General features: G+C 40.8%; 1 protein-coding gene across 1 annotated transcript in view; it reads left to right on the top strand.

The window, feature by feature from the left end:
• The window catches only part of LOC118812737 (mucin-5B-like), a 69,416-nt gene that overhangs the window by 26,336 nt on the left and 20,275 nt on the right, over positions 1 to 22,805 (top strand). Inside the window, exons 22-27 of the mRNA XM_036577845.1 lie at positions 10,791 to 10,876; positions 11,464 to 11,620; positions 15,701 to 15,898; positions 16,103 to 16,377; positions 16,948 to 17,042; positions 17,319 to 19,858. Coding sequence (XP_036433738.1) covers positions 10,791 to 10,876; positions 11,464 to 11,620; positions 15,701 to 15,898; positions 16,103 to 16,377; positions 16,948 to 17,042; positions 17,319 to 19,858 — 3,351 coding nt within the window. The remainder of the gene's footprint in view (positions 1 to 10,790; positions 10,877 to 11,463; positions 11,621 to 15,700; positions 15,899 to 16,102; positions 16,378 to 16,947; positions 17,043 to 17,318; positions 19,859 to 22,805) is intronic.

Here is a 22,805-nt window from a genome sequence, read left to right as displayed (position 1 = left end):
GTCCTTCAGTGCCATGGCCCCCAAACTCTGGAATTCTCTTCCTCAATCCCTCAGGGACTGCTCTTCTTTCTCCTCCTTCAAATCTGACTTAAAGACTTTTCTCTTTAATCAGCATTTCTTCCTACTTCACAGCTTAGGATGGTTTGTTTGTTTGCCCATGCTATGTGAAGCGACCTTGGGTTTGTGAAAGGCGCTATATAAATGTAACTTATTATTATTATAAAAAAAAATTACAAACAGATGAGTGTGGGTCAGAACAACGTAGAATTTGTGTCCGGGGACCTGCCCTGAGATGGTATATGCTAAACAGTGGTCAAGCAGATTTACAGTAGATGGGCATGCCACTTTCGCACCCCATTCATTCTTATGGGAAAAAAATCAGAATTTAATGAAGACTGTGCAAAAACTGTACATTGGATTAAAAACCTGTATATAAGTACAACCTTCCTGATCAAACCAAACATTCCAGAGTTGGAATGGTATTGATACCTCAAAAGCTGTGGGAGAAGAAGAAGAAGAAGAAAAAGAATATAAATGGGATAGCAATAGTGTCATCATATTACTAACTAGTGCATTTCATGAAGAAAGTGCAGAGTGATTGTGCAAGTATTTCGAGAACAGTGTTGCCTGGCATTCATTATGGTATCACATTGCATGGTTTCCAGGGTGTTGATAGCTGGCTACTATGGTATTCCGGGTGGATGCTATGGTGTTGCAAGAAGGTTGCTGATGTGCTGATAGGTGGTTGTTAATGTGTTTGTAGTTGGTTGTTATGTTATGCCAGGTGGTTACCAAGTTGCTATGATATCCCTCTTGATCCTTCACTTGAACTCTGCTCTCAATTTTTGGAAATTTTCAGCCAAAAGATTGAGTCAATCTCAGAGTCAAGATTGAGTCATGCTCAGTTTTCAGCTGCTGCTCTGAGTATTTGTGCCTCATCTTCAAAATTTGATGGTCACTCTTTCTCTGCTTTTACATCTGTCATTGAAAGTTTTGTCTCACAGCTTATTATGTCTGCTAGAGCTATTACCTGTCAGCTTGATCCTGTGCCTACATCACTGGTTAAAGCCTTAAAGTCTTCCATCTGTCTGTTCTCTGATGATTGAAATTATTAATATTTCACTTAGCTCAGGCCTGGTACCTGTTAGTCTGAAATTAGCTGATATTACCCCTGTGCTTAAAAATCTTGCTATGAACTTAATGATCTTGAAAATTAAAGACCCTTTTCCAACATCCCCTCTCTCACTAAGGGTTTAGAGCATACTGTAACAATATCATACATAGTAGCACTGCTGTGTCTGATCAACTCGTACCAGCATAACACACACTAACACACCATCACCATGCAAGTGTTACTGCAGTGCTGAGAATGATCCACCACCCACATTGTACCTGCTCTTTGAGGGTCCATGGGGTCCTGACCACTGAAGAACAGGGTAAAAGGGGGCTAACAAAGTATTGAGAAACAGATGGACTACAGTCTGTATTTGTAGAACTACAAAGTGCACCTATACAGTAAGTGGAGCTGATAAAATGGATAATGAGCGTAGAAACATGGAGGTAGTCATAATGTTATGCCTGATCGATGTATATACACACATACACAATATACACATTAATATACACCAGTGTTGCACCATGCCAATATACAGTTTTTGTACAGTAATAAGTTATGAAATAAAAGCTATAATATGTACAGTTGTACACTTCTTGATATGTGCAATATGTGAGTCTGAGGTAGATAAATGGGATGCACGATACACATGAGACAGAATATTTATATATAGATATTCCAGATTACAAGATATGGATAGAAGATGTACAAGCTGCCGATCTATATGTGCAGGTGTAGGTTGGCTAGATAGAAGTTACAGTGAGATCAGAGTCTGTTTGAGGTGTGGATGCAGTGTGAATTGTCAATGGAGATGATCAGCAGCCTACATGTGTAAAATTTTCTGAGGATGTGGGGGTTCATGCCAAACCTCCTCAGCCGCCTGAGGTAGAAGAGGCGCTGTTGTGCCTTCTTCACTACCCGTGTGGTGTGTTCGCTCCAAATCAGGTCCTCTGAGATGTGAACACCGAGGAACTTGTAGCTGCTGACTCTCTGTACTGTGGCTCCATTGATTGTGATGGGGGTTTGCACTTTTGCTCGCTTCCGGAAGTCCACTATGAGCTCTTTGGTCTTGTCGACATTGAGAGAGAGGTTGTTCTTCTGGCACCAGTGTGTCAGAAAGCTGACCTCCTCTCTGTAGGCCTCCTCGTTGTCGTTGGAGATCAGGCCCACAATCACGGTGTCATTTGATGATGACATTCGAGCTGTGTCTGACTGAACAGTGGGTGTACAGAGAGTACAAGAGAGGGCTGAGTACACAGCCCCCAGGAGCTCCAGTGTTAAGGGTCAGTAAGGAGGAGGCTTAAGACCCTGGCCTCGGTCCATCAGGAAGTTCAGGATCCAGCTGCACAGAGAACCCAATTCAGACCCAGATCCCGAAGCTTAATGTTGAGCCTTGACAGCACAATGGTGTTGAATGCTGAGCTGTAGTCCACAAACAGCATTCTCATATACGTGTTCTTTTTGTCCAGATGGGAGAGGGCAGTGTGTAGAGTCAGGGCTTTTGTGTCATCAGTGGATCTGTTCTGTCTGTAGGCAAACTGCAGTGGGTCCAGAGTGGTAGGCAGTGAGGAGCAGATAATGTCTCTGACCAGCTTTTCAAAGCACTTGCTTAAGATCTGAGCAACCGGGCGCCAGTCATTTAGAGTATTAACCCTGGCTGACTTTAGAACTGGCACAATCGTGGCTAGTTTATAGCACGCAGGAACAACTGAGAGTGAGAGAGAGAGGTTAAAGATGTCTGTGAACACTCCTGCCAGCTGATGTGCACATGCTTTAAGGACGCGTCCAGGAATGTCGTTTGGTCCGCCTGCTTTGTGGATGTTAACACACTTGAAGGCTCTGCACACGTTAGTGAAAGAGACAGAGGGGGGGTTTGGCTTGGCGGTAGTGGGGTCGGGGGTCTTTCCGGGAGCGTGGCGTGATTTACTTCAAAACATGAGTAGAAAGTAGTCAGCTCGTCTGGCAACGCAGCGCTGATGTTATTCACAGAAAGAGTTTCCTGTTATTGCGTTTAACTCCTCCTACAGGCTTCTCAAGTTGGCGGTGTTAAACTGTGATTCCACTTTAGCCTTGTACTCACATTTGGCTGCTCTTATGGTCTTACGCAGAGCATAGCTAGCTTTTATATACTCATCTGTGTTTCCTGATTTAAAAGCAGTGGTACGTGCAATCAGAGGTGGGTGGTACCCTTTTCATTTTCTGCCTATAGGTGGGCAGGAGCAAGATGGAGAAGTGATCTGATTTGCCAAACGGAGGTCAGGGGAGGGCTTTGTAAACCTCATGGAAGGGGGAGTAGTGGTGAACCAGCATGCGTGATTTTTGTGTGCTGCATGAGATATGTTGGAAGCAACTTCCCTAAAGTTTGCTTTGTTAAAGTTGCCAGGTCTGTATCAGTGTGTAGTGGTGTATACACAGTGGTGACAATGACCCAAGAAATCTCTATTGGCATCCACAGGGGTCTGCACGAAATTAATAGATATTCCAGATACAGGGAACATAAAGACTCTGTGACCTAAGTTTGCTGATTTTGTTGTCCAAGGACTGTACATTTGCTAGTAATATGGGGAGTGGGGGGCGGTTAGCACGCTCTCTCAGCCTGACCAGAATGCTGGCGCTCCTGCTCCTTTTCCAGCATCTGCGGCATGTCCTTGGCCAGTCGGACCAGATGAATGTGGCCTCTTTGATGTTCCCAAACAATAAATCTGTGTTCAGAAACTCAAAATCTGGTTTTCAGGGACTGACTGTCAATCTAATTTCCAAAAGTGTTTGTCTGTTGTAAACGAACGTGCTGGCAACATTTAGTGCAAATGTAGTAACAGACAAACACACAATTAACACAACTCTAAAGGAAGTGAGGGGAGCTCGCAGCAGCCATACTCTGCGCCATTGTGGAAGAAAATTTTATAGCTTGGAAAATTTGTTTGGCATTACTGGTTCTGCACTTTCCTGGTTTAGATCATTTTTTGTTGATAGATGCAGTTTATCTCTGTTGGGAGATATAGGTATGTCTCATCTTCTCTGTCCCACTGTGTACCTCAAGGGTCAGTACTTGGCCTGTTGTATTTTATTATATACTTACTACCCCTTGGTGATGTCATCAGGCATCGTGGTCCCGGCTCCAGACTGTGTTATCAGGCTTTGAATGTTGCAGGTCCTACGCTCTGGAATGGCCTCTCCCAGGTGTTGGTGCTTGCATATCCCTGTCTGCTTTGTCTCTGTCTGTATGTTGTTGATCTTACTGTGCAGTGTCCTTTGGTGTTTAGAAAGATGCTTCTAAATAAAATGTATTATTATTATTATTATTATTATTATTATTATAGTTTATGCCTGTGTGATGTGCAGGGGAGTCAGATTGTCCCAGGGAGTCAAAATTTGGCACAGAACTGGATGATAATAAATCTACCAGTGTAGCAAATAGATTAGTCAAGCATTGTCCATCCCTGTATATGATAAAAAATAATAAAAAGGTCATGAAGACAGCTACCGTTATTCTACAAGATAATGACACAAGAAGTTAATACTTTTTTTTAAATTTAAGTCAATATCAATAGGTCAGTGCAAACGTAGGTCAGTCCTGTTAATCTAATCAGTTGATAAAGGTACTGATGTGGGAAGAACAGATTAAAAACAGAATTTAACTCAGACCATAGCAGCTAGTGTACAATGCACAGATTAGTAGTGTGCAGGTTTGTTAATATCAACCTCAGAAGCATCTACTTTGTGAAACTGGGAATATTTAGAGATACACATTTTGTTTGATAAACAAGTCTTTGAAACCTCAATTTAAAAACTTTGGAACAGTGTATGAAATGCAAATAAAAAAGAAAGCAGTAATCTGTTTTTTGTAGATATACACAAATTCTGAATTTGACACACATTCCAAAAAACTTTGGACAGGGACACATTTACTATGAGAGGCATTAATTACTGACAGTCTACCTACACTTTGCACCTGGGGGTGGCCAGTTCAGCAGATTACCTTTTAAGAACTTAAGCTGGTTAACATATGACCAGCACAATATAACTGTGTTTGGCTCACATGCTTTCTACCATCAGGTAAAAACCACCAGGTTTCTTGTTTCAAGATCAAACTTTGTTTCATTAGGTCAAAATAATGACCTATTTTCTCAATATTTTGACTTAGTAAAAATTTTTAAAAATGAATTATTAGTAGCGTTGACTTTTGCTGGCAGGTGTTGGTTTTTTGAAGCAAACAGGAGTGGAGACTTGAGGAAAAGACGTTTAATACGCGCATCTTCCCAAACAAGTCTATATAAGCTTACACACTGATGAACTTATAGTCACGAAATGTAAACCACGCCCTTAGTTGTCTCTTTGTCTCAACGACCCTGGAACCCCCCAGAGGACGGACAACTGCCTCTACCTTTTTAATTAAAATAGAGGTGTTGAGGCCCACCCTAGGAACCAGGATGTCCCTGAGATATCCCTTCAGCAAATGGCATTGCTAGATTGGGGAGCTATAGTTAACCAGACGTGAGATAGGCTAACCATTGGAGGTCATTAAATGACAAAGGACTGCTCTCCACAGCCCCCACATATCATCCATGAGAGACATACAAAAATGCAAACGAGGAGGCAAAAGATCTAGAGTACCATTTTATGTAGCCGGACATTGTCTGGTACCAAATGTTTAGTATTGGCAAACGCTTCGTTGTCTTTGTACCATGTACATATTTGGTCATCGCAATTCACTGGCCCACAAGTACTAGGAATGTCTAGAGATATTTCAGGCATATCAGCCTCAGATGTATTTTCAGGACGATATATTAAAATGACATGATTTCCTCGATCAGCACTATGATCTGAGGAAGAATGTGTGAAATTTTGTGGTCTCATAGCTGGTAATAAATAAATTAATGAACATGGACCGTTAAATCTAGCAGGTAATTCACTGAAAGCAGTACTTCCACATAACCAATATGTCCCTGATGGTGCAGGGATATGGCAAAATTCATTTACTGACAGCCAAATTAATCCATGGACCATTCTCATAAATGCAATCTTGTATTGTTTTTGCCGTAAAATGTGGTCGATTTTGGGAGGTATGACTATGACTTAACTGATTAAGCTGTATCACAAAACCACATAATGCTTTAGGAGCATATGTTTGGTCATAAAACGGCATACCAGGTGTACAACACTGAGTGGTTTTTGGCCGGGTTACGTTGTGGCATGAACTGACATTGCAAATTTGAACATTGGTATGTAACACAGCACATGTATCGCAGTCAGAAATAGCATGTCCAGACCATGCTAGTCCTGTGGATAGACTTACTGGGTGCGGGATACAAACATTTTGTCTTGGAAACAACGTTTGTCTTGTTAGATTGAATATCAATTGAAATGTGTTGTCACTGTCTACATTAGAGACAGGACTACCCAGGAATGGTGTCATACACCAAATGACAGTTCTGAAAACAAAGTTCAGATTTATTCTGATCATCTTGGTCATCTGTGAGTTGGTGAGATTTCTGGCTTTGATGTCTTGATGACTGATGATATTGTCTTTGTAGAACACTCAGATGGTCATCTGTTAGCCGAACCGGAAGTATTCTTGGCTGGTTCAGGTTGTGTGGTTTTTGGAAGTTTTTCCACTTCTGGTAGCTGTAAAACACAAATACCATCAGCAGTATCTTGTTGTCATAGTACACACAACATGAAATATACTTGTGGATGTTTGCTCTAAACATTGTATTCTGTGCCACCAGTCTGACCTTACCTCACCTTTTAGGTCCTAAGGTCCTAACTGTAAGTGTTGAGACGCTAGTCGTCATTTAGGAGTATGGCAAATCTTCACTTTGGGGATCACCCCTGCCGACCTACAAGCCAACAGTTCTGCCCCAAAGCCCTTCCAGTTAGGCCACCCATCTATCCCTAATTAAGGAGGTGGTACAATTTTACAGTATGAAGCATGTGTCCATGCTTTACAACCTTGACATAGAACTGCTGCAACCTTAACCAAGAGATCTTAGAGCAGCCTTTACCTTTTAGCCTCTGATGAAAGAGATGTGTGATTCTTATTATGACAGTCCTGACCAAATTGCATCCACCCCCTTGAAGGTTCAGTCACACCTCACCTTCTTTGGGGGTTCTGCCAGAACTCAAGTGGAACTTCCTTGAAGCCTTGTAAAAAAAATTGCATGCTTTTTCCTAACAGGCTCAAAACATAATGGAAGTTCACACTCTAACATTATATAAAAATGCATCACCCGCAACAGCTGTAAAGAACCATCAGATCATGCTAAATGCAGCCAGATCATGGACAAAATCCTAATCTTGGAAGCTTAGCTGAAACCTGGTCACTGCATGTGGTGAAAAAACTTTTCTGCGTTTTACATTCTTTGAGACTGTGTGCTGAGACCCTTGCAGGACTGAGTCAAAATCTACATATGAAAATAAATTTTATTTGTACTTCTTGACTGGCCTGATGCATAATTATATGTAAATTTCTGTTTTACCAGAATCAATCAAAATTCTGCCTTCTTGGAGATTTCCAAACCTGTTGAATTAATTTTCAATTGTACTATAACCTAAAATACCAATTACCCCAGTTAGTCTTTATTATTCACCTCAGCTCCTGTGTTATTTGTATTTTTTCATAACTTCAAAACTCAAACCAATTTAGGAATAGAGACAGTGCTCTTGTTTATGCACACATCATTCTTTAATTATTACAAAGACAAATTTCTCCCGGCTGTTGTTAGATGTTAAATTTTCCCTTTTTGTTCTGATCTGAGATCAGCCGTGCTCCTTACAAATCTTCATCTGTTTTAAAAGATCTGAACCAGACTAGCTAAGCTGAGGCTAGTAATATTGTCAGACTTAAACTATGAGCTAATGTTAAGCTTATCAGAACCTCACTCATTAACATAAACATGGCAGACTGTGATGAGCATGTCCTAATCCTCCACTGTAGGGTCAGTTAGCAGTTTGCTAATGCTATCCTTTCAGCCTATGTTTCAAACATGACCAAATATCTATAACAGATTTTAGCTATGTCTCAACATAATCTCAACAGTTAAGGATAGCTGCTCATATGATTCTACCACAGGCGTTTACAGCTAAGGGAAACAGCAGATTCACTTGACCAAATTGTAACATTTAAACTACCTGGCATTATTGAACTACCCCATTTTGAGAATCAGACATTACTGTCATCATTAACAATGAGGCATCAAAACTCTTTTGAAGGCAAATTCTAAAACTTACAAAACTTTTAGAAACTGTGAGAGCAAAGCCAATTGTCACTTCTTTGGCAGTAATTACATCTGCATGAGCTGAACCAATAAAATGATCATAAAACCATAAAACCATTGAAGGCATCCGAGCTATAGATAACCAGATGTAAGATCCTCTCCACAGCCCCCACATATCAACCACGAGAGACATACAAAAATGCAAACAAGATTAACACAAAAAGGCAAGGAAAAAACATGAAAAAGGTTTAAGAGAAGTTACAATAAAGAATAAAATAAAATAAAATAAAGTAAAATAATATTTAACAATAGCCACGAAAGTATATGATTCCTTCAACATAATAAGTAATTATTTGGAAGAAATAATATATTAATTAGTCAAAAATATGAGGAAGCTAAGTAAATATGTAGTTATTTTTTACTTTCAGTTCACAGCTGGTGAGATGAGCTGAGCTGAGCTTAAATTCTAGGTAATTTGGGAATTACATAACTTTTAGTGCAACCTCTTAACTACATGCAACGCATCAAAGAATAGCTGTGACATTTCTGCCATTGCTCATACATAAACCACAGTACACATAAACCTTTGGTAAAGCAGAGATTGCAGGAGAAAAGTTTCAATAGGTGCTTTTAGCTGTCATTTGGAAAAGAAAACTATAAGATCATTAGTTAGGCTCTTTGTCAGTGTTGTACCTAAAGTGTTAGGAAAAAGCAATTTATAACATTGTTTCTATAACTATTTCATTAAGTCTTCATCCTCAGTTTGATAAAAGAAATAATGTGACATGGCAAGTGTTTACAAATGTTGTCTTTCTATCCAAAATAAATAAATGTGTAAAAAGAAAAATTGTAGTAAATCTGCCCCGAAATGTTCAGAAAACATTTTAAGAAGGTGATGCAATCATCCTTGGGTAGGAAAGGAGCATCTAAGGTTAAGTCCTTTATGAGCAAGAATGGCCATGATTTTAGGTATTTCACCATCTACAATGCATAATATCATTAAAAGATTCAAGGAATCTTGGGAAAATCTCTATGCATAAAGGGAAAAGCCAAAAACCACAACTGCTACCTTTGATCCCTCTGACAGAAGCACATTAAAAAATTGTATGCTACTGTGATATTACCACATGAGCTCGGGAATACTTTGACAACCCATTGCGTTTATAGTTTGCTGCACCATTGCTGCATCCCCAAATGTAGTATGTACAGTGAAAGCCATATGTCAACAATGTCCAGAAAAGATGTTGGCTTCTTTGGGCTCAAGCTCATTTGAAATGGAATGATAAACAGCGGAAACTGTGGTCTGATAAATCAAGTATTTATGGAAATAACAGACATTATGTTCTCTGTATCAAAGAAGAAAAGGATAATCCTTGTTGTGGCCTGGGGGTGAATTAGTGGCCATGGCATTGGTAAATTAGAATTACTACTTTCTGTTTTTATTAGCCCTTTACATACCGTTCCTTTTTTGGACTTGAGATTTGGGCAGACTATCAAAATGTAACCTATATCTAGTTTTAGAAAATTATGTTTTAAACTACTTTTTTCTTAAAAAGCTTTGGATATACTTTACAACACTATCAAAGAACAGATTTTGCCTAAATGATGATCTTATACTTTTCTTTTCCAAACAATTGTTAAAAGCGTATAATGTAAACTGCACAGTTTTCAAATGCTCTCAGCACACTTTTATCTGGTGGAAAGCTTTCATACAAAAAGCATGTGAACACATGGTTATATTGCACTGGTCATATTTTAAAAACAGTGTTGTTCATATGTTCATTTGTACTGAAGTTCTTAGTGTATGATCCGCTAAACTTGCCAGCCCTATAGTGCAGGTAGACTGTTGGTACTTAGTGCCTCTCTTAGTCAGTCTGACCCCAAAGTTGACAATATTGAAGCGGCTAAGCTGCTCACGATGTATTAAATTTAATTAGACTACAGAATAACAGTAGCTAACTAAACTAATCCAGTCTAATATACGTTTTTTATAGGCTACATGTGGTTCACCTTAATATGGGTGTTAGCATGACTGCTCCATAGCTGACTTGCTGTTAAACACAGATATACAAACTTTTGTATATTTGTACTGTTAAAAAGTGTGTATGTCCATGCTTACTTACTGCTAGCTCTGTAATGCTAAAGCCTGCCATACAGCCTGATATCATGAAAAATGAAAATGCAGTCCAGTCTTATCTGCAATTGGGTCTGTGTGACTACATGTTTTCATTCTAGTCAAGCAGAAGCATCTGATTCCACTTGTGCTCATGTTTTGATGATTGATTTTTATAAAAATCAATTTTTTAAAATTCATACTATAATTGAATATTAAGAACTACTGGTGTAGTAGAGATATTTAACCAACATATTCTTAAAAATCTGAAGAGCTTTCAATTCTAGTAGGTGTACACTGCACATTAATTATAATTCCTTATTGATTGCGACATTGTTTGTCCTAGGATGTTTTCCAGTGTGCCCCGAAGAGAAGTCATGCCTGAACGAGATCACCATGAAGTGTGACGAATGCCCATCAACAACAACGCAGGTAACAACAACAACAACCACAACAGGTCCTACCCCAGAAAGTTCAACAACAAGTGTCACAGTGTCCCCAACAACAGCCAGCACTACAACAGTTAGCTCAACAACATCAGGAACTTCAACCGCACCTCCATCAACTACAGCAATGACCTCTACAACTATCACTGTAACTCCTTCAACTACAACAGAGATTATTTCGACAACAACTGAAGTTGCTTCAACACCAACAACAATAACAATAAGCACAACTGCAACAACTACTACGACACCTGCTTGTTTGCGTTGGAGCTGCGAATGGTCTGAGTGGTTTGACACCAGTTACCCTAATATTGCACCAAACGGAGAAGGAGGTGAATTTGAATCTATAGCTGCCATTAGGAAAACAGGAAAGATTACCTGTGAGAAACCAGCAAAGATTGAATGCAGAGCCAAAGAATATGAGGATCAGACTTTAGCAGATTTGGGTCAAAATGTGACATGTGATGTGTCTGTGGGTCTTATTTGTTATAATATGTATCAGAATGGACCACCATGTTTGAACTATGAAATACGGGTGGAATGCTGTAATGATACTTGCGGGGAAACTACCAGCTCAACACCACCACCAACAACAACGTTGGTACCAACAACAACAACGTTGGTACCAACAACAACGTTGGTAACAACAACGCCAACCACAACAGGTCCTACCCCAGAAAATTCAACAACAAGTGTCACAGTGTCCCCAACAACAGCCAGCACTACAACAGTTAGCTCAACAACATCAGGAACTTCAACTGCACCTCCATCGACTACAGCAATGACCTCTACAACTATCACTGTAACTCCTTCAACTACAACAGAGATTATTTCGACAACAACTGAAGTTGCTTCGACAACAACAATAATAAGCACAACTGCAACAACTACAACGACACCTGCTTGTTTGCGTTGGAGCTGCGAATGGTCTGAGTGGTTTGACACCAGTTACCCTAATATTGCACCAAACGGAGAAGGAGGTGAATTTGAATCTATAGCTGCCATTAGGAAAACAGGAAAGATTACCTGTGAGAAACCAGCAAAGATTGAATGCAGAGCCAAAGAATATGAGGATCAGACTTTAGCAGATTTGGGTCAAAATGTGACATGTGATGTGTCTGTGGGTCTTATTTGTTATAACATGTATCAGAATGGACCACCATGTTTGAACTATGAAATACGGGTAGAATGCTGTAATGATACTTGCGGGGAAACTACCAGCTCAACACCACCACCAACAACAACGTTGGTAACAACAACGCCAACCACAACAGGTCCTACCCCAGAAAATTCAACAACAAGTGTCACAGTGTCCCCAACAACAGCCAGCACTACAACAGTTAGCTCAACAACATCAGGAACTTCAACTGCACCTCCATCGACTACAGCAATGACCTCTACAACTATCACTGTAACTCCTTCAACTACAACAGAGATTATTTCGACAACAACTGAAGTTGCTTCGACAACAACAATAATAAGCACAACTGCAACAACTACAACGACACCTGCTTGTTTGCGTTGGAGCTGCGAATGGTCTGAGTGGTTTGACACCAGTTACCCTAATATTGCACCAAACGGAGAAGGAGGTGAATTTGAATCTATAGCTGCCATTAGGAAAACAGGAAAGATTACCTGTGAGAAACCAGCAAAGATTGAATGCAGAGCCAAAGAATATGAGGATCAGACTTTAGCAGATTTGGGTCAAAATGTGACATGTGATGTGTCTGTGGGTCTTATTTGTTATAACATGTATCAGAATGGACCACCATGTTTGAACTATGAAATACGGGTAGAATGCTGTAATGATACTTGCGGGGAAACTACCAGCTCAACACCACCACCAACAACAACGTTGGTAACAACAACGCCAACCACAACAGGTCCTATCCCAGAAAATTCAACAACAAGTGTCACAGTGTCCCCAACAACAGCCAGCACTACAACAGTTAGCTCAACAACATCAGGAACTTCAACCGCACCTCCATCAACTACAGCAATGACCTCTACAACTATCACTGTAACTCCTTCAACTACAACAGAGATTATTTCGACAACAACTGAAGTTGCTTCGACAACAACAATAATAAGCACAACTGCAACAACTACAACGACACCTGCTTGTTTGCGTTGGAGCTGCGAATGGTCTGAGTGGTTTGACACCAGTTACCCTAATATTGCACCAAACAGAGAAGGAGGCGAATTTGAATCTATAGCTGCCATTAGGAAAACAGGAAAGATTACCTGTGAGAAACCAGCAAAGATTGAATGCAGAGCCAAAGACTACAAGGATAAGACTTTAGCAGATTTGGGTCAAAATGTGACATGTGATGTGTCTGTGGGTCTTATTTGTTATAACATGTATCAGAATGGACCACCATGTTTGAACTATGAAATACGGGTAGAATGCTGTAATGATACTTGCGGGGAAACTACCAGCTCAACACCACCACCAACAACAGCGTTGGTAACAACAACGCCAACCACAACAGGTCCTACCCCAGAAAATTCAACAACAAGTGTCACAGTGTCCCCAACAACAGCCAGCACTACAACAGTTAGCTCAACAACATCAGGAACTTCAACCGCACCTCCATCAACTACAGCAATGACCTCTACAACTATCACTGTAACTCCTTCAACTACAACAGAGATTATTTCGACAACAACTGAAGTTGCTTCGACAACAACAATAATAAGCACAACTGCAACAACTACAACGACACCTGCTTGTTTGCGTTGGAGCTGCAAATGGTCTGAGTGGTTTGACACCAGTTACCCTAATATTGCACCAAACGGAGAAGGAGGTGAATTTGAATCTATAGCTGCCATTAGGAAAACAGGAAAGATTACCTGTGAGAAACCAGCAAAGATTGAATGCAGAGCCAAAGAATATGAGGATCAGACTTTAGCAGATTTGGGTCAAAATGTGACATGTGATGTGTCTGTGGGTCTTATTTGTTATAACATGTATCAGAATGGACCACCATGTTTGAACTATGAAATACGGGTAGAATGCTGTAATGATACTTGCGGGGAAACTACCAGCTCAACACCACCACCAACAACAACGTTGGTAACAACAACGCCAACCACAACAGGTCCTACCCCAGAAAATTCAACAACAAGTGTCACAGTGTCCCCAACAACAGCCAGCACTACAACAGTTAGCTCAACAACATCAGGAACTTCAACCGCACCTCCGTCAACTACAGCAATGACCTCTACAACTATCACTGTAACTCCATCAACTACAACAGAGATTATTTCGACAACAACTGAAGTTGCTTCGACAACAACAATAATAAGCACAACTGCAACAACTACAACGACACCTGCTTGTTTGCGTTGGAGCTGCGAATGGTCTGAGTGGTTTGACACCAGTTACCCTAATATTGCACCAAACGGAGAAGGAGGCGAATTTGAATCTATAGCTGCCATTAGGAAAACAGGAAAGATTACCTGTGAGAAACCAGCAAAGATTGAATGCAGAGCCAAAGACTACAAGGATAAGACTTTAGCAGATTTGGGTCAAAATGTGACATGTGATGTGTCTGTGGGTCTTATTTGTTATAACATGTATCAGAATGGACCACCATGTTTGAACTATGAAATACGGGTAGAATGCTGTAATGATACTTGCGGGACACTACCAGCTCACCACCATCTCCACCAACAACAACACTGGTAACAACAACGCCAACCACAACAGGTCCTACCCCAGAAAGTTCAACAACAAGTGTCACAGTGTCCCCAACAACAGCCAGCACTACAGCAGTTAGCTCAACAACATCAGGAACTTCAACTGCACCTCCGTCAACTACAGCAGTGACCTCTACAACTATCACTGTAACTCCATCAACTACACCAGAGATTATTTCGACAACAACTGAAGTTGCTTCGACAACAACAATAATAAGCACAACTGCAACAACTACTACAACACCTGCTTGTTTGCCTTGGCACTGCCAATGGTCTGAGTGGTTTGACACCAGCTACCCTGATAATCCACCAAGGAGAGAAGGAGGCGAATTTGAATCTATAGCTGCCATTAGGAAAACAGGAAAGATTACCCTGTGAGACACCAGCAAAGATTGAATGCAGAGCCAAAGACTACAAGGATAAGACTTTAGCAGATTTGGGTCAAAATGTGACATGTGATGCGTCTGTGGGTCTTATTTGTTATAACATGTATCAGGATGGACCACCATGTTTGAACTATGAAATACGGGTAGAATGCTGTGATGGTACTTGCAGGACCACTACCAGCTCACCACCATCTCCACCAACAACAACACAGGTAACAACAACGCCAACGACAACAGGTCCTACCCCAGAAAGTTCAACAACAAGTGTCACAGTGTCCCCAACAACAGCCAGCACTATAACAATTAGCTCAACAACATCAGCAACTTCAACCGCACCTCCATCAACTACAGCAGTGACCTCCACAACTAGCACTGTAACTCCATCAACTACACCAGAGATTATTTCGAGAACAACTGAAGTAGCTTCAACAACAACAACAATAAGCACAACTGCAACAACTACTACGACACCTGCTTGTTTGCCTTGGCGCTGCCAATGGTCTGAGTGGTTTGACACCAGTTACCCTGATAATCCACCAAACGGAGAAGGAGGCGAATTTGAATCTATAGCTGCCATTAGGAAAACAGGAAAGATTCCCTGTGAGACACCAGCAAAGATTGAATGCAGAGCCAAAGACTACAAGGATCAGACTTTAGCAGATTTGGGTCAAAATGTGACATGTGATGCGTCTGTGGGTCTTATTTGTTATAACATGTATCAGATGGACCACCATGTTTGAACTATGAAATACGGGTAGAATGCTGTGATGGTACTTGCAGGGACCACTACCAGCTCACCACCATCTTCACAACAACGGAACAACACACGTGTAACAACAACGCCAACGACAACAGGTCCTACCCCAGAAAATTCAACAACAAGTGTCACAGTGTCCCCAACAACAGCCAGCACTACAACAGTTAGCTCAACAACATCAGGAACTTCAACCGCACCTCCATCAACTACAACAGAGATTATTTCGACAACAACTGAAGTTGCTTCGACAACAACAATAATAAGCACAACTGCAACAACTACTACGACACCTGCTTGTTTGCCTTGGCGCTGCCAATGGTCTGAGTGGTTTGACACCAGTTACCCTGATATCCACCAACGGGAGAAGGAGGCGAATTTGAATCTATAGCTGCCATTAGGAAAACAGGAAAGATTCCCTGTGAGACACCAGCAAAGATTGAATGCAGAGCCAAAGACTACAAGGATAAGACTTTAGCAGATTTGGGTCAAAATGTGACATGTGATGCGTCTGTGGGTCTTATTTGTTATAACATGTATCAGGATGGACCACCATGTTTGAACTATGAAATACGGGTAGAATGCTGTGATGGTACTTGCGGGACCACTACCAGCTCACCACCATCTCCACCAACAACAACACAGGTAACAACAACGCCAACGACAACAGGTCCTAACCCAGAAAAGTTCAACAACAAGTGTCACAGTGTCCCCAACAACAGCCAGCACTATAACAATTAGCTCAACAACATCAGCAACTTCAACCGCACCTCCATCAACTACAGCAGTGACCTCCACAACTATCACTGTAACTCCATCAACTACAACAGAGATTATTTCGAGAACAACTGAAGTAGCTTCAACAACAACAACAATAAGCACAACTGCAACAACTACTACGACACCTGCTTGTTTGCCTTGGCGCTGCCAATGGTCTGAGTGGTTTGACACCAGTTACCCTGATAATCCACCAAGGAGAGAAGGAGGCGAATTTGAATCTATAGCTGCCATTAGGAAAACAGGAAAGATTCCCTGTGAGACACCAGCAAAGATTGAATGCAGAGCCAAAGACTACAAGGATAAGACTTTAGCAGATTTGGGTCAAAATGTGACATGTGATGCGTCTGTGGGTCTTATTTGTTATAACATGTATCAGGATGGACCACCATGTTTGAACTATGAAATACGGGTAGAATGCTGTGATGGTACTTGCAGGACCACTACCAGCTCACCACCATCTCCACCAACAACAACACAGGTAACAACAACGCCAACGACAACAGGTCCTACCCCAGAAAGTTCAACAACAAGTGTCACAGTGTCCCCAACAACAGCCAGCACTATAACAATTAGCTCAACAACATCAGCAACTTCAACCGCACCTCCTCAACTACAGCAGTGACCTCCCAACTATCACTGTAACTCATCACTACACCAGAGATTATTTCGAGAACAACTGAAGTAGCTTCAACAACAACAACAACAATAAGCACAACTGCAACAACTACTACGACACCTGCTTGTTTGCCTTGGCGCTGCCAATGGTCTGAGTGGTTTGACACCAGTTACCCTGATAATCCACCAAGGAGAGAAGGAGGCGAATTTGAATCTATAGCTGCCATTAGGAAAACAGGAAAGATTCCCTGTGAGACACCAGCAAAGATTGAATGCAGAGCCAAAGACTACAAGGATAAGACTTTAGCAGATTTGGGTCAAAATGTGACATGTGATGCGTCTGTGGGTCTTATTTGTTATAACATGTATCAGGATGGACCACCATGTTTGAACTATGAAATACGGGTAGAATGCTGTGATGGTACTTGCAGGACCACTACCAGCTCACCACCATCTCCACCAACAACAACACAGGTAACAACAACGCCAACGACAACAGGTCCTACCCCAGAAAGTTCAACAACAAGTGTCACAGTGTCCCCAACAACAGCCAGCACTATAACAATTAGCTCAACAACATCAGCAACTTCAACCGCACCTCCATCAACTACAGCAGTGACCTCCACAACTAGCACTGTAACTCCATCAACTACACCAGAGATTATTTCGAGAACAACTGAAGTAGCTTCAACAACAACAACAATAAGCACAACTGCAACAACTACTACGACATCTGCTTGTTTGCCTTGGCGCTGCCAATGGTCTGAGTGGTTTGACACCAGTTACCCTGATAATCCACCAAGGAGAGAAGGAGGCGAATTTGAATCTATAGCTGCCATTAGGAAAACAGGAAAGATTCCCTGTGAGACACCAGCAAAGATTGAATGCAGAGCCAAAGACTACAAGGATAAGACTTTAGCAGATTTGGGTCAAAATGTGACATGTGATGCGTCTGTGGGTCTTATTTGTTATAACATGTATCAGGATGGACCACCATGTTTGAACTATGAAATACGGGTAGAATGCTGTGATGGTACTTGCAGGACCACTACCAGCTCACCACCATCTCCACCAACAACAACACAGGTAACAACAACGCCAACGACAACAGGTCCTACCCCAGAAAGTTCAACAACAAGTGTCACAGTGTCCCCAACAACAGCCAGCACTATAACAATTAGCTCAACAACATCAGCAACTTCAACCGCACCTCCATCAACTACAGCAGTGACCTCCACAACTATCACTGTAACTCCATCAACTACACCAGAGATTATTTCGAGAACAACTGAAGTAGCTTCAACAACAATAAGCACAACTGCAACAACTACTACGACACCTGCTTGTTTGCCTTGGCGCTGCCAATGGTCTGAGTGGTTTGACACCAGTTACCCTGATAATCCACCAAGGAGAGAAGGAGGCGAATTTGAATCTATAGCTGCCATTAGGAAAACAGGAAAGATTCCCTGTGAGACACCAGCAAAGATTGAATGCAGAGCCAAAGACTACAAGGATAAGACTTTAGCAGATTTGGGTCAAAATGTGACATGTGATGCATCTGTGGGTCTTATTTGTTATAACATGTATCAGGATGGACCACCATGTTTGAACTATGAAATACGGGTAGAATGCTGTGATGGTACTTGCAGGGACACTACCAGCTCACCACCATCTCCACCAACAACAACACAGGTAACAACAACGCCACCGACAACAGGTCCTACCCCAGAAAGTTCAACAACAAATGTCACAGTGTCCCCAACAACAGCCAGCGCTATAACAATTAGCTCAACAACATCAGCAACTTCAACCGCACCTCCATCAACTACAGCAGTGACCTCCACAACTATCACTGTAACTCCATCAACTACAACAGAGATTATTTCGAGAACAACTGAAGTAGCTTCAACAACAACAACAATAAGCACAACTGCAACAACTACTACGACACCTGCTTGTTTGCCTTGGCGCTGCCAATGGTCTGAGTGGTTTGACACCAGTTACCCTGATAATCCACCAAGGAGAGAAGGAGGCGAATTTGAATCTATAGCTGCCATTAGGAAAACAGGAAAGATTCCCTGTGAGAAACCAGTGAAGATTGAATGCAGAGCCAAAGACTACAAGGATAAGACTTTAGCAGATTTGGGTCAAAATGTGACATGTGATGCATCTGTGGGTCTTATTTGTTATAACATGTATCAGAATGGACTACCATGTTTGAACTATGAAATACGGGTAGAATGCTGTGATGATACCTGCGGGACCACTACCAGCTCAACACCACCACCAACAACAACGTTGGTAACAACAACGCCAACCACAACAGGTCCTACCCCAGAAAGTTCAACAACAAGTGTCACAGTGTCCCCAACAACAGCCAGCACTACAACAGTTAGCTCAACAACATCAGGAACTTCAACTGCACCTCCATCAACTACAGCAATGACCTCTACAACTATCACTGTAACTCCATCAACTACAACAGAGGTTATTTCGACAACAACTGAAGTAGCTTCAACACCAGGAACCACAATAAGCACAACTGCACCAACTTCAACAACATCTGTATCAGCCTCTACACAAATAACAACAGTAAACCAAACCACAACTGTCCCCACAACTACATCTGTCACAGTAGGCACGTTTTTTGTGTTCACAAAGAAAACCACAGTCAGATCCCCAGGACCCCAAAAATGTGCCTGCGGATATGACACCAAGACATTCCAGCCAGGTAAGTGCTGCTTGAATAACTAATTATTTGTTCTTGATAGTACTTTCAGTTTTCTATTAAAAGTTGGGGTTGTAGGGCTGGGAAAACTTATCAATAATTATTGCTTACAGCCATGAAACTGACAGGTGGAAGTCTATAATCTAATCTTATTTCCAGATAAGAAAACAGTATTACAGAAACATCCTAAGTTGCCAAAATATCCTAAATATTTTCAACCCCAGAGCTGTCTTAACATCTGTTTTAACCATCTGCTTTAATCGTTTTATGCATTGACAGGCTGCACAGTTCACTATAACTAGCATAATGACGCTACATTTATCTACACTGAAAACGGTGCTTTGACAGCGTTTTAAAAGACGCTGCAGACATGATCTCCACTGTCCCCTCTTATTACCTTCATGTGTTATGTTGATAAAAAGATACACTATTACAGAGATGGTGGTAAATAATGAAGAGACAGAGCTGAACGAGTGTCTGTTTATTAGGAGGAATAACGTTAGCGCGCTCAGCTAAAGCGTTTGGGAAATGAAACTGAAACTGGAGCAGCATGAACAGCATGAAGCGCTGACACAATATTCTTAACTTTCAGTTTATCGCGCTGTAGTTTTATTTAACTTTCTTTACACTATCATTAGCTGTCTGACTAGCTAACTTGATTACATGTTTACTAGATTCAGCTGTGAGCTTATGGTCGGTTGCTAGGTAACAGACACGACAGTTGATTGTCGACTTTGATTGAGTAAGTTAAGATTTTCTAACTTGAGATAAGAAAAGATGCTGTAAGATAAGATAAGATTCTTAAATTAAGACAAGATTTGCTTCTGTAATACAAATTTGTGAAAAATCTTATCTTGACCTGTCAGATCTTAAGTTAAGACAAAAAGATAAGAATTTTCTGTAATATGGCCCCTGGTCCTTTACACAGCAATGAACTGTGCTGACTCACAGAAAAATGCCATGAAAAGCAGTACTTTTCCTTTTTAAATTTTATTTTGATGATTAGGCGTTGTGAGGTCCTATCACACTGAGTGCCATTTTTGTGGTTATGGTGCAATCACAAAATAAAACTGGTGCCTGTCGATGTAGCAGATATATTTTTGTTTGTGGCCAGTGCTAACTTAAGATAGAGTGGTGCAGTTAGAGTTAAACTGAATACATTGTCAACAGACATGTTTAGACATGCTACAACATTATTCTATCAAATCAGCTTCTAACTAGTGCAGCAGCACTTTGATATTTTCATAATGCTTCACACAAATTGACACATTCCTTTCCAAATTTGGCAAGTGTTTTATAGCAATAACCAACTAATAACACATGGACTCTATTGGCTTATTGCTTTAGAAAAAATGGTGAAAACAATACAATAATACAATACAATGAAATACACCAATGATCAATAAATATTTATGGTCTTTTTTATTTATATTTATTTATGTTTAATGAAACTGCAATCAGCTTAGTCCTGACCGTCACTTTCTTAGCAAAGCAGAAGTGTCCTTTTACAACACATTCTGATTGCTTTCACTTATTTTTCACATACGTTTTCAAAACAGTTAACAGAGATCTCACAGAAAAACACAGAAGTATATTTATTAAACTCTGAAAAACAAAAGGAAAACATGTACTCTTGTATTTATATCTACCTTCAGAACATTCAGATGCACTACTATGGCCAATTTGGGTTAAACATTGGGTGGACAAAAAAAATGAATTTACATGCTAATCTGATGGCAGACATTGAATTTGGGGATGTAGACATAACAGCAGAAATCATGGGTGAATATATGTAAATTATTAATAATTTATTTAATTTTTGTTATTATACAATTTTGCAATTGTAGTGTATTTAGTAACAGTTATACAGTATCAGCCCCGACAGTTGTAGAATGTGCCAAAGTGTAAGTATATAACAATGTGGAACCTATTCTAGAGTGAGAGTGGTGAAGGGCAGCATTGTCAAAAATGCCATACCCTAAGCCTGAGTGTTAGTAGAAGGATAGATAGTGTCAGAGGAGCCCAAACAGAAAGCCTTGCCATTCATACTATATTGAACCGAAATCAGAACAAACAATTATACAAATGCATAACAAGCAATTATAGACCATGGCAGCAATTATGACGTGCATGACAGAAAGTGAAAGAATAATCAAGTCTGCATAAATCTATTACACATCCCTCTACTGACAAATACAGTCTTTAGCCTCCTGTTTGTCATCATTTTAACAAGGATAAAAAAGGCAAAAGCAGAAATGTGTGTTTCTGAATATCACTGGCAATCTTTTTTTGTTGTTAAAGGAGGTGTGCAGTTAATTGCCTTGAAACACATGGCTATAGTATATCCGATAGAATCCATTCTCTAAATGTTTCACAATCTTGGTAAACATCTCTGTCATTGTGTTTTATATAATGACAGCCTTACCTATTACCTGTTCCTCATCTGATAGACACATGTCCAAAAACCTATTAAATGAAAGGTTGTGGTAAAAAGTGTCTGGGAGGATGAGACGCAGGCAGTGTTGGCAGAGTTGGTTTAAACATTTAGTAAGGGGGCAAACCAGTAACGAAATCCAAAAACAGGCTAAGGTCAAACGGGTATGCACAGACAGGATGAAAACAGAATCAAAAAAGCAGGCAAAAAGGTCAGAACTTGAACAAGGCAAAACAGAGTATAGAGGGGTCAGGCAAACTCACAAACCAGAAAAACCAAGGACAACAAATGGCTCGGTAATGTGCAGCAGACTGAAACAATAATTCACAATGTGAGTGTGAACAAAGACAGGTTATATGTGGTGAAACACAGGTGGTGGAAATGCGAGGCAGAACGTGGATAGGTGGATGGTACAGAGTCAGGTGACCTCCCAGAGGATTCTAGGAGTTGGAATTTGCAACAGAGTAAGGAGCAGTGGTTTCAGCGAATCCAGGGAGGGAGGTAGCAGTACCCCCC

This window comes from Colossoma macropomum, unplaced genomic scaffold, assembly GCF_904425465.1.
Source record: "Colossoma macropomum unplaced genomic scaffold, Colossoma_macropomum, whole genome shotgun sequence".
NCBI lineage: Eukaryota > Metazoa > Chordata > Actinopteri > Characiformes > Serrasalmidae > Colossoma > Colossoma macropomum.
This window is presented reverse-complemented; position numbering and strand designations above follow the sequence as displayed.